Source organism: Etheostoma cragini, chromosome 1 (assembly GCF_013103735.1).
Source record: "Etheostoma cragini isolate CJK2018 chromosome 1, CSU_Ecrag_1.0, whole genome shotgun sequence".
NCBI lineage: Eukaryota > Metazoa > Chordata > Actinopteri > Perciformes > Percidae > Etheostoma > Etheostoma cragini.
Window position 1 is genome coordinate 1,263,727 of NC_048407.1, and position 15,861 is coordinate 1,279,587.

The window sequence follows — 15,861 nt, forward strand, 5'->3', positions numbered from 1 at the left end:
TGAAGGGTTTTCATCTTTAAGAGCAAGCACCTTCAGGGTCCCTGGAGGTGATACGGACTGAGAGCTCGTGCCAGTAACAGTTTAGTCTAAGTTGTGGTAGGCCATTTATTTTTGCCGTTGTTGAGCAACAACAACGCCAAAAATAATACGGCCATACTAATCTTTCAGCATATTGTAATTCCAGTGGTCTAATAGAGAACGAAACTTCTGCACCTCCTATTGGCTCTGTATCCAGGCTTTAGACGAGACTTTGGCCAATCACAGGTCATTTAAGTGAGAGAGAGTGTACCACGTATGCCTGTGAATAGAGAAAGGAAGAACTGCAGGAAAAGGTCCTACTCTACCTCAAATCCTCCCGTATCTTTGCTTTCCACCCACTGTAGCAATAACAAGAGTTACCATTAAAATTTTCAGGCTTAAATACCAAGTGACCACCATCATTTCCAAATCTTTTGTTTGGTGTCACAATTCTTGGGGTAAAAGCAGAGCTCAGAGCTAGTGAGTGCAGGTGTGAGTACTGAGAACAGCCTCCCCCTCCCACACCCCCCATTGTGAAGGGGCTTGTACACTGTCAGCAGTAACCATTAACAAGCAGATAATAGAAGCCAAGATGCCTCCTCTCAACACACCTGGCTCCAAACACAAATCCCATACTCATGTAGCGCTCCGAACCGAGCGCAGGAGGGGCTGATGTACCTAAACGAACGGGGGATGTGACAGCCTTTTGTTCAAGTGAGGGTTTGGATGAATTGTGCGCAGCTGGTTCAAATATTTGATCTTTACTTGGGTGTTTTTGTCATCCTCCCTGAGGTTGTGTATTCAGGCAGCTTGCTTCCCTTTTGTTCTTTGTGCAGTACGTCAGCTGTGAACAGGAAGACACAGTACTGTACGCCAGAGCTGGCTAACAACACTGACAGTGAGGTAAAGAAACAGGAGAGGCCAGAGCTGTCAGACAGCGCTAAATGGGGCCCCTGGCACAGAGAACAGCTTGTTAGACAGAAGAACAAGCAGAGGTGTATCAGAGAAGGACACATACACCCCCACACACACACCCCCACACATACGCACGCACACACACATCCTTTGAGAGTTTAAAGCACTATGTGCATGTGTTGGTATGAGTGTGTCAAGAGTTAATGCATGCAAAGTGTGTGAGTGTGTCTGAGTGATGTCCATTTCCCTGCAGGTTAAGGTCAGTAGCCATCTCTTTTGGGCTTTTACTGTCACAGACCGCTGGGCTGGACATTTCCTGCCCGGCACCAGGCCATTTGGCAAACAGCAGGGTTTAGCGCACTTTCAATCTGTGTGTATGTGTATGTGTGTGTGTTTGTGTGTGTGTATGTTTGTGTGTTTGAGTGAAGCACTGAAGGAAAATTAGCGTGAATATGTGAGATTTTGTTTGTAGAGTTTGTGGAGGATGTGCAAGTATGTCTGAAAAAGCAGTGTAATTGTATGAACGTGTGTGTCTGTGAGTGCACGTGTGTGTCTGTGTCTGTGTCTGTGTGTGTGTGTGTGTTCCATGGTGCTCATGGTGTCCCTCTGCTCTTCAGAAGGGGACAGTCTACAGATTTTTCAATGGTTTCCTGTCACTAAACTCTATCTAGAGCCATATGCACATTTAACATTTGACGTTGTAAAGCGTCCTCTGGTGGAGATACTATCCAACACCATCACTAACAGGGACGTTAGCGAGCGTCCTCTGGTGGACAGACTATGTAACACCATCACTAACAGGGACGTTGTAGAGCGTCCTCTGGTGGACAGACTATGTAACACCATCACTAACAGGGACATTGTAGAGCGTCCTCTGGTGGACAGACTATGCATCGCCATCACTAACAGGGACATTGTAGAGCGTCCTCTGGTGGACAGACTATGCATCGCCATCACTAACAGGGACGTTGTAGAGCGTCCTCTGGTGGACAGACTATGCAACGCCATCACTAACAGGGACGTTGTAGAGCGTCCTCTGGTGGACAGACTATGCAACGCTTACTCTCATAACATGGTTGACAGTCCGTTTTTATTTTTTAAATATTCATTTATCAGGGTTAGGGTTAGGGTTGAATCATTTATTTGTCATTATAAATGATCATGATGAATGAAGATATATACAGTACATAAATATATCTAGTTTTATGTTCATCGGCTATTATAAATGCAGATACCGATAGATCAGGAAATGCCTAATATCGGACCGCCTGTATATCGGTCATGTTCTACTGTAAAACTCTCTTCTCGATCTACATGCCACTCGATAAACACATCAACTTTTACAGCAAAGAGACTGAAAATAACATTGTACACAGGTAAAAGAATCCAGGTCCAGGTCAAATTCTAATTTCTTTGAAAATCGGACTTCAAATATGAAGTATTTCTCTATAATATTAAATATTCATGGATTAAATAAGCAACAAACACACAAAAAACAACACTCAAAAGGTCAGCTACTCTGCTTCATTAGGTCTATGTGGGTGGGTTTGATCAGATTTGAGTGACCGTGACCAAACATCCCACCAGCTGCCGTCCGATTCGAATTCAAATTTTTAGATTGCTGCATAAAAGAACGTCACCTCATTTGTAACTCCCATCGGAGGAGACGAGACCGCATCAGTCCACTTCAAACCAACCAACCAGAAGCTGACAAATGCAATGTTTTGGACAAACATCCATGTTGTATATAAAGAATGGAATGGGTTCATCTGTCTCTTTCTTCCTCCCTACCGCTGTATATTTCAGCCTTACTCCCTCTCTGACATTTCTAACCCCCCTTGTTCACTCTATTCTCCCTCCTTCCCCCCCTTTAGGGAGGTGTGTTGGATCTAATTGTAGGCCTCTCATGACCTACGCTTTATCTCTGATTGATGACGGACAGCTCTCGCAGTGTGGACCAAAATGCAACTTTTCCATTAACCTTGTTCTAACATGGTGCAAAATGTGTGTGTGTGTGTGTGTGCGTGTGCGTGTGAGTGTGATTGTGTGTGTGTGTGTGTGGGTGTGTGTGTGTGTGTGTGTGTGCGTGTGTGTGTGTGCTTAAATACAAGAGAAATCTAATGGAAGCCAAAGGTTTCCACAGAGTATTACAATTACAGAGATGAGTGCTACGCCAGTTCATTTAAAAAGTGCTATTCTTGCATGTGCTTTAGTACTATATGTGGGTGCATGTGGGTTGTTGAATTCTCCAAAAAATAAAACAGAATTAAAAGAGGCAGATGGAAAAAAATGGCGTGAAAGGAGACACACTAAGCATATGTGACACTGAGCGAATGCCTGAATAGCTGGGTAGATTGAGGGCATACCATTAAAAGCAAGTGTGTGAAATAAGCGACATAACCAACTAATTCACTCTAACAGCCATTCATGACTTCTCAGATCCCCCAGTTGCTATACCAGCTGTGTATTATTGCATGTTCATCAGCGGGATGTCGCGCCATGCTCCCCAGGGTGCATTTGATCTGACTCACCCTCACAGCCCTGGAAGGGTGCCGTCTCTCATGCACAAAAACCCAACACACTCGACCACTTCACTTTGGTAGCTGCTAAATATGAAGGAAAGCTGCCTGTATCCACAGGGTCAAGCTTAAAAAAGTATCCATTTGCAACTATTGTTAGAGTGCAGAGGTGCAAGCAACACTGTAGCAATACATTTTTGCTGATTTTTCAACATTTGCCATGTGGCTTACATACATATTTCTGCTCATTTTATAGCTTCATATTCTATTTAATTTATAGCTTCATATTCTATTTAACAGTAAAAAAAGGTTTGTGCACACCATGCTCCACTACTCATTAAAGTTGCATTAACGCCCCACTCACCGACTGAATCACAACTTCTTTGCTTCCAAATGCTAGTTGTTGGAGGTAAAACCACATTCCCTCTACGCTGAGGTGCACACATGATGCAAATTTAATGCATGGTTCCTTACCTATGTACAATAGCGGGATATGTGTTGTAAAATCCTTTTTAGATTCAGGCTGTTTTGTGCACATTCTTAACACATACAGTACTTCTCAGCCACGTGCAAGTATGTATAAGTGTAGCCAGGTATGCTCCAACACATTGGAGTCTCTTCTTCTGCCGGCCATTGCATGGGTTTGGAGACGCAGCGGGGTTTGTTAGCGATTATAATGAGACAATAATCTGTATAACTGCAAAAACTAAAAATCCCATATTTTAGTAAGTAATTGTTATTGATTATTTGTATTTGCGGGTAAAACATTAAGAGTACAGTCCTTAACATCTCTTACCTCATCTTATACTTATTACTAAATGTAGTGGTGTAAGGTAGTGCTGTTTGAAATTGGATCTGTTGAAATGGAGTATTTTAGATATTCTGTATGGCATGGAACATTTTTATGGCATGAACAGGTATTCAAAGGTAATATGGGATATATATATATATATATGTGGGAGGGCAACCTCGCCAGCTCCTCTGAAACACATATCTCTCAGAGCTGACGTCAAATGGCCCGAGATGACCTTATGTAAGCTTATATGTGTGGAACCAAACAGTACAACAGTGCAGGCTATTCATGGGTTTAATATTACGGAGCATCTTGTTGTCTCCAGCTGTGGAATAAATTGATGCACGGACTTTAAGTGGTGGCATGACATTTGGAAGGAATGGAACGATGAATAATACACATGCACACAAACACACATGCATACTTATACAGTACATACTGCATACAGCTGCACCCACAGAAACACACTCCTCTCTCATATACCCCACATATACAACCAGAGAGACTGACATGCACTGATAGATTTATGCATACTGATATTTTGGGATACAAAAGCTGGAAAGCAAATTTCGTGCATGCATATGGGAGAAAGAGGAGTGTACACATCAAGCCTTAACTGCATGTGAAAGCTCAGCATGCCCATGTGCCTTTCCTGCCCGCAGACCAAACACTGTACACCAATGATGCAGAGGCAACAAGACAGCTGCCACACCCACACTGACACACACACCCACACTGACGCACGGACACACATACACACACACACACACAGCATTTCTTGCTTGAAAGACAAAATAGTAAACCGAAAAAGTAAACCTCCTCCTTTTCCCCCTTCGCTTTTCTTTTCCTCTCCATCGTCCTTTCTCTGCCAATCTCACGCTCTGCTACCAACACGTGTAAGCTAAGTGTTTAGCTAAAACAGAAAAGGTGTGAGCAAACAAATTACAATAAAAATAGGGAGATAAACAAGGGAGAAAAAAAAACACTGGGAGCCAAGGAGACATGGTATAAAGCAATCAGAAAAAAAGAAAAGGAGAGAGGTCGGAGAAGGAGCGTAAGATAGCAGGAATAAAGAATTAGGTCTGCAGTGTGTGTGGCCGATTGACCCTGCAAGGCGCTCAGCTCGGCGCCAGCCACATGAGTAAACAACCACATCTAATTTCTCCTTGCTGAGGGCAAGATACAGGTACGCACTGAAATTCAAAGTCTGTTGATTTCCTGCCGTCACGTCTTCCAGGAAAATAAATTAAAAAACGCTTCACAGCATCTTTAAGGTAGCTCTGCTTGAAAAACTCGGTCTGGCGATGGAAAGGGATTTCTCAGATTGACTGAATTCAAAAGACAGAAAAGACAAACATCTGCATGTGAAATGATGCCTTTCTTTTAGATCATGGTATCTACACGGGGAATAACATCCATCACATCAACATCCGCAGACAGCCTGATCAGCATAAAAAGCTCTAAACAGTACAGTGGGGACTGTACTGCACCTGTTCAACCCCAACGACAGACGCACTAGAAGTGAACATAGTGGAGCATTTAGCAGCAAAAGAGCCCGATATTTCAAGAGTTGGAAGAGATAAAAAAAAAAAAAAAAAAAGAGCTAAACAGAGAGTAAATATAAGACTTACATGCACCACTTTGGCACAAAAATTTCTCCAAATGAATGCTAAAACGTTTAGCAACAACAAAGATACGCAAGACCATAAAGAGTCCACTAACGCATCATCATGGCTTAGTTTGGACTGGATATAAAAGTTTTTTGTTTTTTGATAATACCAAAATAACAACAGAAATTAAAATAAATAGGGATATATAGTACATATTGGAATATCTTTGTTTCTATTTTTATTAATTGTGACAAAGTACAGTGGATATTTTGGTCCCATTCAGGTTTCTGCAACTGGGTTGCCATCATACTATAATGAGATGTAGAAATGATAATGTTGCCATGGAGACGAGTTAGCTGTAGCCCATGGATGTTTAATAAGAAGTGAAAGATGGCGGCTATTCAATTGATTGAAAACAGCTTGCCGAGCACATAGGCCAACCACCTTTTCAAGCTTCTGGGACTGCTTCTGCATTGCTGCGGTAAGCGGTTACCACGATGCCCCAGTGGGGGGGCTAGATTCATCATCTGCCTCCCACCTCCACACTGTGTCCACTGATGAAACTGAGCCCACCCAGTTAGCCTTCACAGATTGCGATAACTTCAGTAACAAGTTTTCAGCTCTTAAATAACCTCATCATCAAGTTGTGCAGACCCTTGATTCACTTTTCAAATGGCCATTAAAAGACAGTTCCTTTCCACTGGGACAGCAAACCACCGCACGTTCCATTTGATTTAATTTTGTAATGAACGTGCATTTATTCGGACCGCGTGTGGCTGAAAACGTCAAACTAAATGTGATAGCCTTTTGTTATTGGGCTGCACGCAGAGCGGTGCCTGCTGCCATCAGAGGTCGGGCTCAAAACAGCTGTCACGCTGCCGAGAAATCCAGCTTCAACAAAGTGCTATTGTGATAAAAGTAATCTCGCAGCCTACCTGAGAGGAGTCAAGCTCGGCTCACACCGCATACTAGCTTAGAAGTTGGATTCATAAAAGCAATGCTGGCCGCACAATGGAGCTGCATGTATTCATTCTGTTTACCAGAGAAATATCACACCGCATCTGCTCACACAAGTAAGATGATGATGATGATGATATTCTATCAACCATCACACCATATAAATTGCTATCTGTTGGATACAGATTGAAGACATAAACTACGTGTAATCCAGATCCTATTTTGATAAATACTAAATCTGTTCTTTAGCACTTCAGCAACCCAATTGATTTAAACCAGGGATTTCCACCTGGTCACCAGTTGCTAGGGGATATGTGGAAGGATTGGCTAAGAAGTAAAGTTACAACTGAAAAATATATCCATGTACTGAGTACTACCACAACATGCGTGAGTGTGTTGTGGTTGTACTTAGAAAGAGAGTAGAAATAGTTTGCGAAAAGTAAGAATAAATGGCTGAAATGATTAACTTAGCCTACAAAAAAAAGTAGAGGAAAAAAAAAGTTAAAGGATAAAAGGTTATGGATAAATGTTAGAAAAAACTACACAGGCCAAAACATTGACAGTTTAATCAGGTAAACAAAATATTATTATTTTAATATTGGAGCATCAGTTCAATTCAATTCATAACAAAAGTTATCTGGAGACACCTGACGGACAGAGTAGATCTAGACCTCATTCTATAATGTACAAGGACCCAACCATTCTAGTAGTTCCCTTCTATACATCTACTATTAAATATATTTCTATAATTAGTAGTTAAATAGTATCCTGTTTAAAATCTTGTTGATCTGACAGCGCTGTAGAGGTACATCTGACCAAGAAAAGGTTGGTCCAGGCACTAAACTGGTGCACGAGACCTGCTGCAGTATTAATGGGCTGCATGGGGATATGGAGATGACATTCTGATATTTGCCTTGTATAAGTTTGGAAATCTAAATCTTCTTTTACAAAATGTCAGCACAGAGAAAGACAAGATGAGAAATGGCTTTACACAGAAGGTAAATGTCAAAACCTTTAACTGAAAATCTAATTCCTAGCCAGGAAAAGAGTAGGCCTTCCATGTTTTAAAGAATATTAGTACGTCCTGGAGAGTTAAATAATGACATTTGTACCACCTCTTCATGCAAATGTTCATCTCTCTTATTCTGGCTGGTGTTCCAACAGGCCGATGTACTCTCTTCTAGCTCTGTCTTTTATGTTTCTTTCTCTCTGTCTCTGTACTTCCTGCTGAGCTTTCTCCCTGCAACCTATTTGGTTCAGTCTGGTGTTCATAACCCTTCACCTCTGCGGACCTGTCCTCTCTTGTGCACCCTGCTCTACTGTAACAACATCCCATCAGCTGAGCGACAAAAACAAAGTCCAACATACAGGTGCAGAACGGGACTTATCAATCCACATTGTACAGCACAGAGAGTGGACATCAGGCCACTGTCTGCGTGTCGCTACCCTTCATCTGTGTGATCCTCAGAGCTGGGGGCCGTCTCAGATATGGATTAAACCTGGGACATGATCGCCATTCAGAGAGGCGGCTCATAGAGCAGATTGACTGGGTTTAATCCCTGTCTGCAAGACTGGCCCCGGGCAAGGTAAGGGGGGTTTCTGCTGTTTAGGTTTTGATGCAAATTAGAATGCTAGCACACACGAGTAACACTACAAAGTGGTAAGCAGGGCTGAGTAGTGGGAATTTAGGAATTTTTTGGACGTTTGTGGAGTTGTAGTTCAGTGCGTTAAGAGGTTACTGCATAGCTTTAAGAGCCAGTACACAGAGCTGACCTGTACCTGTAATCCTACATATGTGTCTCACTTTGCCAGACCTTGGAAAACGTGCTCTGGTTTATTGTCATTTCTTTCAATACATCTCAATCGTCGTGGGCGGTGCTAAGCTCTGCAGGGAGCCGCTGCAAAATAGTCCTGCTAGAGAAAACTCAGATTGGACAAAGAGTCAAGCTAGCTGTCTCAATTTACCCTGCAAAGACTTGAGGAGCAGTTAACCATAGACCTCAGAAATCCACCGAGTTGAAAATTGCAACACAAAGAAAGTGTAAGGAAACGGAAAACACATGCATCAGGCTGAATTTCCTGCGGCACCCGAGCAACCCCGGAAGTGAAACATCAAGGATTTAAACTATGAATTATGTAAGCACACATTGAGGATACTGGGGCTACAGCATTAGTATGCATGGAGATGGAAAGAATTGTGATGTCAGGTTAAGTTCTCTCCTATAAGCCTGTGATGGTTTCTGGGATTGCAGATAGTGAAAACAACATTGAGGAAAGTTGGAGTGGGGCTCAGCAATCGTCTCCTTTTCAGTAACACAAATCTAGCAAAGTCATCTCCACTCCAATCAGTATGCTCGTCACGAAAGGCGCTCTCTATCCCAGCGGCTGCGAGACGGCGCGGTGATTGCATGTGGGCTCCTATTCAGTAATGAGACAAGGCAGAACACAAGTTACCTTGATGTCACTCCATGTCACAAAGTGAATGAAAGACTGTAAACACTGTTACTGTGGGGAATTATTTTAAAGCAGGATACAACAACGCATCAAGTGTCATGGGGGTGCTATTAATGTGTGACATCAGACACTGAAGGATAAATGAAAACACAGTGCCGTGATCTACGGCTGAACCCCTTGCCTCAAGAATAAACCCAGCTGAGCTGAGTGGAGATTACAGCTGGGCGATATGGAGAAAGTCAAATATCAAAATAATGTTGACCTTGATGTCAATATTGCGACGATATTGTAAGATTGATTGGTGATTAAACAAAATCTTATTTACACAATGAGATTTTTGATAAATAATCCTCAGAAACCTTGATTTAGTGACAAAGATCAGACTGTTGAGTTCAGGACATTCCATCACTTTTCTCTAATGCAGCCGTCAAAACCAGGAAAAGACAACACTTGATTTATTATGATTTTACCATATCCAAAATCTAAGATGATATCTAGTCTCCTATTATAGTTTTGATAAAATATTGCTATTTTGCCCAGCCCTAGTGGACATATGATAAGAGTGATCTATTTCCAATGCAGTATATGTTGGCACTTGGTATTAGGGGTGCAACTACTGATTATATTCATTGTTGATTAATCTGTTATTTTCTCGATTAATGAGTTGTTTGGTCTATATATCTAGCAGTGTTTCCCAAGGTCCATGAGGACGTCCTAAAAATGTCTTATATATTCAGTTTACTGTCACAGAGGAGAGAAGAAACTAGAACATATTCATATTTAACAAGCTGACAACAGACAAATTAGAGACTTCAAGTGATCAATCAATAATTATTTTACTTGGCGATTAATTTAATAGTTACAATTTATCAAATATTGTATTAACCCAGGCAGCTCTAATTGCCATTATTGCAGTGGCTAGTACTGCTAAACATTTATTTTCCTGATGTTTTACTAAAGCTTGCTTTGTTTATACCATGGTTACCATGGAGACTGCTTAATTCCAATAGGCTGGCAGAAATCCATTCATTTCTGCACCTTTGATGCAGGGGTTTGTTGTTTTAAATTAATTTACTATATTATCTAAGTAAGGCTAAGTTAAAGAACGCCCGACGAGAACAATGCAACGATCAAACTTCAAACCTTTTTTTAGGGTATATTTAAAACAACTAAAGCTTAAATGAGGAAAGAGGACATCTGCAAAGCTGGTAAACAGAGAACAAGGTGATCCACATCACTGCTGGAAAGTCTTCTTAATGTGGAGTAGCACAGGACCCAGGCCTATTCCTAAGGGCTAAGTGTAAGGAAACTTTGTCTAAAAGCCCATGAAGCATTTAATGCTGATTGTCCATTATAATTGTGAACGTACAACTAATCTGTTATTATCCCTTATTTGTCTCCTTGGTTAGACTGCATACATAACAAGAGGGAGTCCTTTCGCTGCCCACTCTCTGCATCTACAGCATTAAGCACTAAGTGCCAATGGACTTAAAATAAAACAACCATGCAATTGTTTTTTTACCTTAGGCCAAAAGCACTTAAATGCTCTTTTGAGTCATATCAACAAGAGGTACGGCTTAACAGGGAGCCATTGAATCCAAAGATCCAAACATCAGCATGAATGTCCACAATGCATATGAGTATTGCAGATGATAAATTGTGAAATAAGTGTTCAATAAGAGTTCAGATTAACTCCAAGTGATGACAATCAATCACAGTCACGTTATCCTGCTCACCTGATTAGAGTATCGCATGCTGACGTTGCGCTGCTCTTGGTAGGGAACGTACCGGTGGATGGGGTCGATATCTTTAGGGCTGATCAGCTCATCCACTAGATTGTGAGTGCGTGCACACACACACACACACACACACACACACACACACACACACACACACACACACACACACACACACACACACACACACACACACACACACAATAAGTATAAAATAGAAAGAAGAAAAAAATCATTTTCTAGTCATTTATACAGAAAAAGCATGCATACACACAATGCATGAGTCAAACTGCATCCTTTGATTTATGTCTTATTTCAAAATTGAATTTTTTATGCATAATGAAATGATGAATTTTGACCATTCAGAATGTTTTCTATCAAACCTTTATGTCATCTTAGTTTTGCATTATGTGGGAATTTTCAGACTGATATTGGTATTAACAGAATGATTGCGTGTTCAGAGCATTATATCAAAGCACACACATACACCAACACACATAGAGGCATACCCAGCAGCATGGCGATGTTGTAAAGGGCCTGACCACACAGGAAGAACATCCCATCACGGCCGGAGTTGCTAGGGAAACGCTTCTGGCTCCCATGCTTGTTTTGCTCCGCTTCCACAAAGTCAGCCGGTACGTAGTAGTATTTGGGGATCACAGCATGGCCTGGCATGAGAGACGGGGACTGTGAATGTGTGTGTGTGTGTGTGTGTGTATGTATGTTTGTGTGAACCATCTTCACATAGCAACGTAGAAACCGTCACACAGTAGCGTACGTGTAATGAAGTGAAATTAAATAACTTTTCACACTTATTATATATTTTGGTCACTTCAGGTGTATAATCATACCTCTCTACAAATAGCTGGGATACAAAACTGGTGATGTACCAGCATGAAACAACTCCAGCGGCAATCTTTGTAATCCAAAGTGTATAATTTACTAATAATATAATCTACGTTTTCCTGAATTTGTGGTCCAATGTGAATCTAAATCCTGAAAAACACTGACTGAAAGGAGGGCATGTTGGTGGCATACGCTAGTTGCCCGTTCCCCACAGTACAGCAGCGTGTCTCCCGGAGCTGCACCCTGCATGTGTCTACCCATCAAACATTGGGAGACCGGGACTCCCGGGAGGTTGTAACAGCAGATTGTAACTGCAGCAAATCCATTTGAGGTTATAGACTTTCCTAGACATGGACATTAAAGGTGAAAGAGAAAAAGTAGACTGGTGTTATCCATTATAAGCCAGCCAGTTCAGGAGATGGTAAATCCATACATCACCAGTACAAAGGCACTATGGAGATCCTTATCCTTTCTGCATTTATTTCTGTATTATTATGAATGGACTCTTGACATCTATATCATTGACTGTGTCCCCTCCAAGCAACGGGTGCAGGTGAATGTTGAAGGCCGCCTCTTTACTCATGGATGGAAGAAAGGCTGAGTTCACTTGAATGTAGCGCCCCTGTGAGCCTCGGTCACAGAATATGGTGTATGAATATGTATGATGTGATTTAATGAGAACACGTGTTTCATTGCTACAGGGAAAAAGAAAGCAGGCAGAAGCTCCAAAACAAACCGTATTGGTGTGCCACATCAGATAAGTTGGGTGCATGTGTGCATGTCTGCATTCACAATTTTCCTGCATCATTTGGTTAGTGTGCGTGTGTGTGTGTGTGTGTGTGTGTGTGTGTGTGAGTGTATGTATTCATGTAATTGCTCACCCTCGTTAGAAAGGAATATGATGGGTTGAAGGAGGTCCTGGTATTCTTTGACCTGAGCTTTATTTCCTCTGAACACCCCTGCAACACACACACACACACACACACACACACACACACACACACACACACAGTGTCCATGAGTACATGAATGAAACTCATTCACAACACACTAACAGCTATGTTATATAAATAACAGCTATTTATATAACAGATACTTAGCAGATACAGTGTAGCATTCATATGGAAAATGGTTTATGACAGCCTATCCAATTTTCTCTGCGCTATAAGATCTACACCAACTAGTAAGCAAAATGTCTCCTAAAGGCTCCACTATGTTCACTAGTTTTTGTCTGTTGTGTGGAGCTTCTTCACTGTAAAAACCTGTATGCTGCGCTGGAAACACACCTGATGAGAGCGTCGGGCCGAAGACCCAACAATACACTGAAAGTTACTAATGTACTATTGTGTACTACTAATTATATGTGGATTATTGCAGCTTTAAAGTTAAAGCACTATTGCATGCTTTATGAATGAATTCATTGCTGTTAAGTTATCTGAATTTTAATTATTGACCTTATTTTATAGCTGTTCATCAGTTCAAAAGACAACGTATGGTTAGTGTTTGGGACGTCTGAGAGTTGACATTGGGACTTAAATCAGATTGTTTATTATTCCTACAAATATAAGTGGAGTATGAACCAACATGAGGGTGATTTAGTAATGCTAAAATTCACATTACTGTGAAAAAATATAACCCTTACCTTATTTCTGACCATTCCCTGACGTTCACATGCATATTACACATCACACATCTATTTAAAAAGTCTTTCTTAGTCCTCTAAAACCTGGCAAAAGCACCAAGTCTGTCTTCTATCTTGCCAATGACCCACTTGAGGCATTACAACAGCAGCTATGGGTAGAAAAAAGGCTTACCGTCAATCATCATGTAGATGAAAAATATGGGAAACTCGCACTCGATTCCATCAAAAAGCTGTAGAGAGACAAAGAGAGGAGTCATTATTGCTTTTCCATTTCAGAAAGTGGAGAGAGGCACAGGGACTTCAAAGCAGCGGATGGCTGAACTTTAGTAGAGCTGATGGAAGCGCATGGCACAGGGACGATGTATAGAAGACGTGACATTGTGAATGACAGAACACAGAGGAATAACAATGCTTCCCAGCAAGGCCACTTTCTTTCATGCAAAGTTATGCCGCCTGTTTTGTGAAAGACATTTGAAGGTTTGAGATGTCAGAAAGTTTACAATACAGTGACTAATACATGAGGCATACTGAGAGAAAAGTTTGATCACTGGGATGTTTTAATGAATAGGTAAAGGTTGGGCTGGGGGCCGAACCTTCAACAAAACAAATCTGCTGTTATGTTACCAGACCTGAAAGATACACATCTAACTGTAGCCTGGAAATCCAGAACCAAATCTGAATGATTAAGGGTCTGGCATGGAGTAATCAAACACAACGACACACGGGGTGACGTATCCAGAGAACCCTTTGGCTTCACAATAGATATTTGGCAGTCCTGTGTTTCCTTGTGTCTGACCCCTCCCTCGGTCAGTCTGCTGTTTCCTCTTTCTCTATTCCTCAGACAATGCTTCTTTTAACCGGCCCAGCCATGATGATGGTGTGAAAAACTCCATCGCTACCTTGTTAGCCAGTTCCTGAAGGGACGTATGTGTGCAGTCCCTTGAAGGTTGTTACATTCCAAACCCTGATATCACATCTTTATTCCAGCGACTCGCCGGCCCAAAGATGCAAGGCTGGATGCGTAGATAGAACACGCATCACACGTGCGTGTGTGTGTTTAGTGTCACATGCATACACAAAACCTTCATTTGGTCATAATTCACATGAGGAGAAGACAGTGAAGTGAATCACAGCCTTATTAATTCAATCTCATCTTATTTATGCTCACCTTAAGAGAATCAACACACACTGTAGATGTTTTAGCAGCTCTACATTTACAGGATGACTCTTTTCTTAGTCACCAACTTTGTACAAACATTACAAATCATCAAGATCAAACAAGTTGCAGATTTCTTTAGCTTCTCTAAATTCTATCATTAATGTGTGTGCGTGTGTGCTTTAGACCATAAAATGCCACTATGTGTCCCTAATCTTTTTCATTAATCTCCACACTGATGGAAGATACAATAGATTACATCTTAATGCAATAACAAATGGCTGGTATGGGTCTGGCACACACTATACAATATGTGGGAGCTGCGTTCACCCTCACCGAGCAGATTCTACTGTCTGCAGACCTAAAGTGTGCTACTTACAATTGTTCACGTCGGCACCCAGTGATTGTGCAGGTAAATATGGCTTCACACTGCGTTACAGCAGAGATGAGAAGCTATAGCAGCTATCAGGGGAGGGAGTGAGGGATGTAAAATGAAAAGAAAAAAACGTGCATATGGAGAAACAGAAGAAGAGGAAGATTTATGTGGAGTGAGGTGGAGAGAGCTAAGGCAGTCGCCCAGTGAGGCCTGTGCTTCTCGGCCTGTTGAGGCTGTAGACAGGAGGGATCCCTGGTGTGCTGTGCTTGAGCGGCTCGACTGATTGGTAAAACTGTCTATCACACAGGCTGCTGCTCTCTGTCAATGTAAACAGACGTCTGCCCTGCTGTGAATTCTCTCTTAAACACCAACAACAACTTCACTCCATGTCTTCTGCAGGGAGACCCCGGTCTACCAGACATTTCATGTGTGTGTGTGTGTGTGTGTGTGTGTGTCTGTGTGTGAGGGCTCATGACTGAAAGGAGAATAGGATTTGACTTTTGAGTAATGTACTGTTTGTAATGTTGTTACATGTGTACATTTGGCAAGTGCACAATTTCTAACATGAAAATTTGTAATTTTGTGTTAATATTTACTGCCTTGTTTAAAGTGCTCATATTATGCTTTTTCACCAGAAACCACTGTTCACAAACTGCTCCAAACAGCTCTGTTGTAGTCCAGCCTTTACTTCAGAGGCAAACGTGCGTCACTTTGTAACATGTTGTAGTGCTCACCTAGCTGCTAATGTAGCACCACCTCACACTCTGCTTCTGACTGGCTAGTAGTCCTTACCTAGGTACTGTCAGGACCCTCATACTCTGCTTCTGACTGGCTAGTAG

At 41.7% G+C, this 15,861-nt stretch overlaps 1 protein-coding gene across 2 annotated transcripts in view; it reads right to left on the reverse strand.

Annotated features, from left to right (window-relative positions):
• Positions 1-10,969: 10,969 nt before the first annotated feature.
• The window catches only part of LOC117956916 (phosphorylase b kinase regulatory subunit beta-like), a 44,344-nt gene continuing 39,452 nt past the window's right edge, over positions 10,970-15,861 (reverse strand). For both annotated transcript variants that reach the window (XM_034892305.1, XM_034892385.1), the window contains 4 exons: positions 13,663-13,720; positions 12,730-12,807; positions 11,512-11,670; positions 10,970-11,097 (listed from right to left, as the gene is read on the reverse strand). In XM_034892305.1, coding sequence (XP_034748196.1) covers positions 10,985-11,097; positions 11,512-11,670; positions 12,730-12,807; positions 13,663-13,720 — 408 coding nt within the window. In that variant the 3' untranslated portion in view covers positions 10,970-10,984. The remainder of the gene's footprint in view (positions 11,098-11,511; positions 11,671-12,729; positions 12,808-13,662; positions 13,721-15,861) is intronic.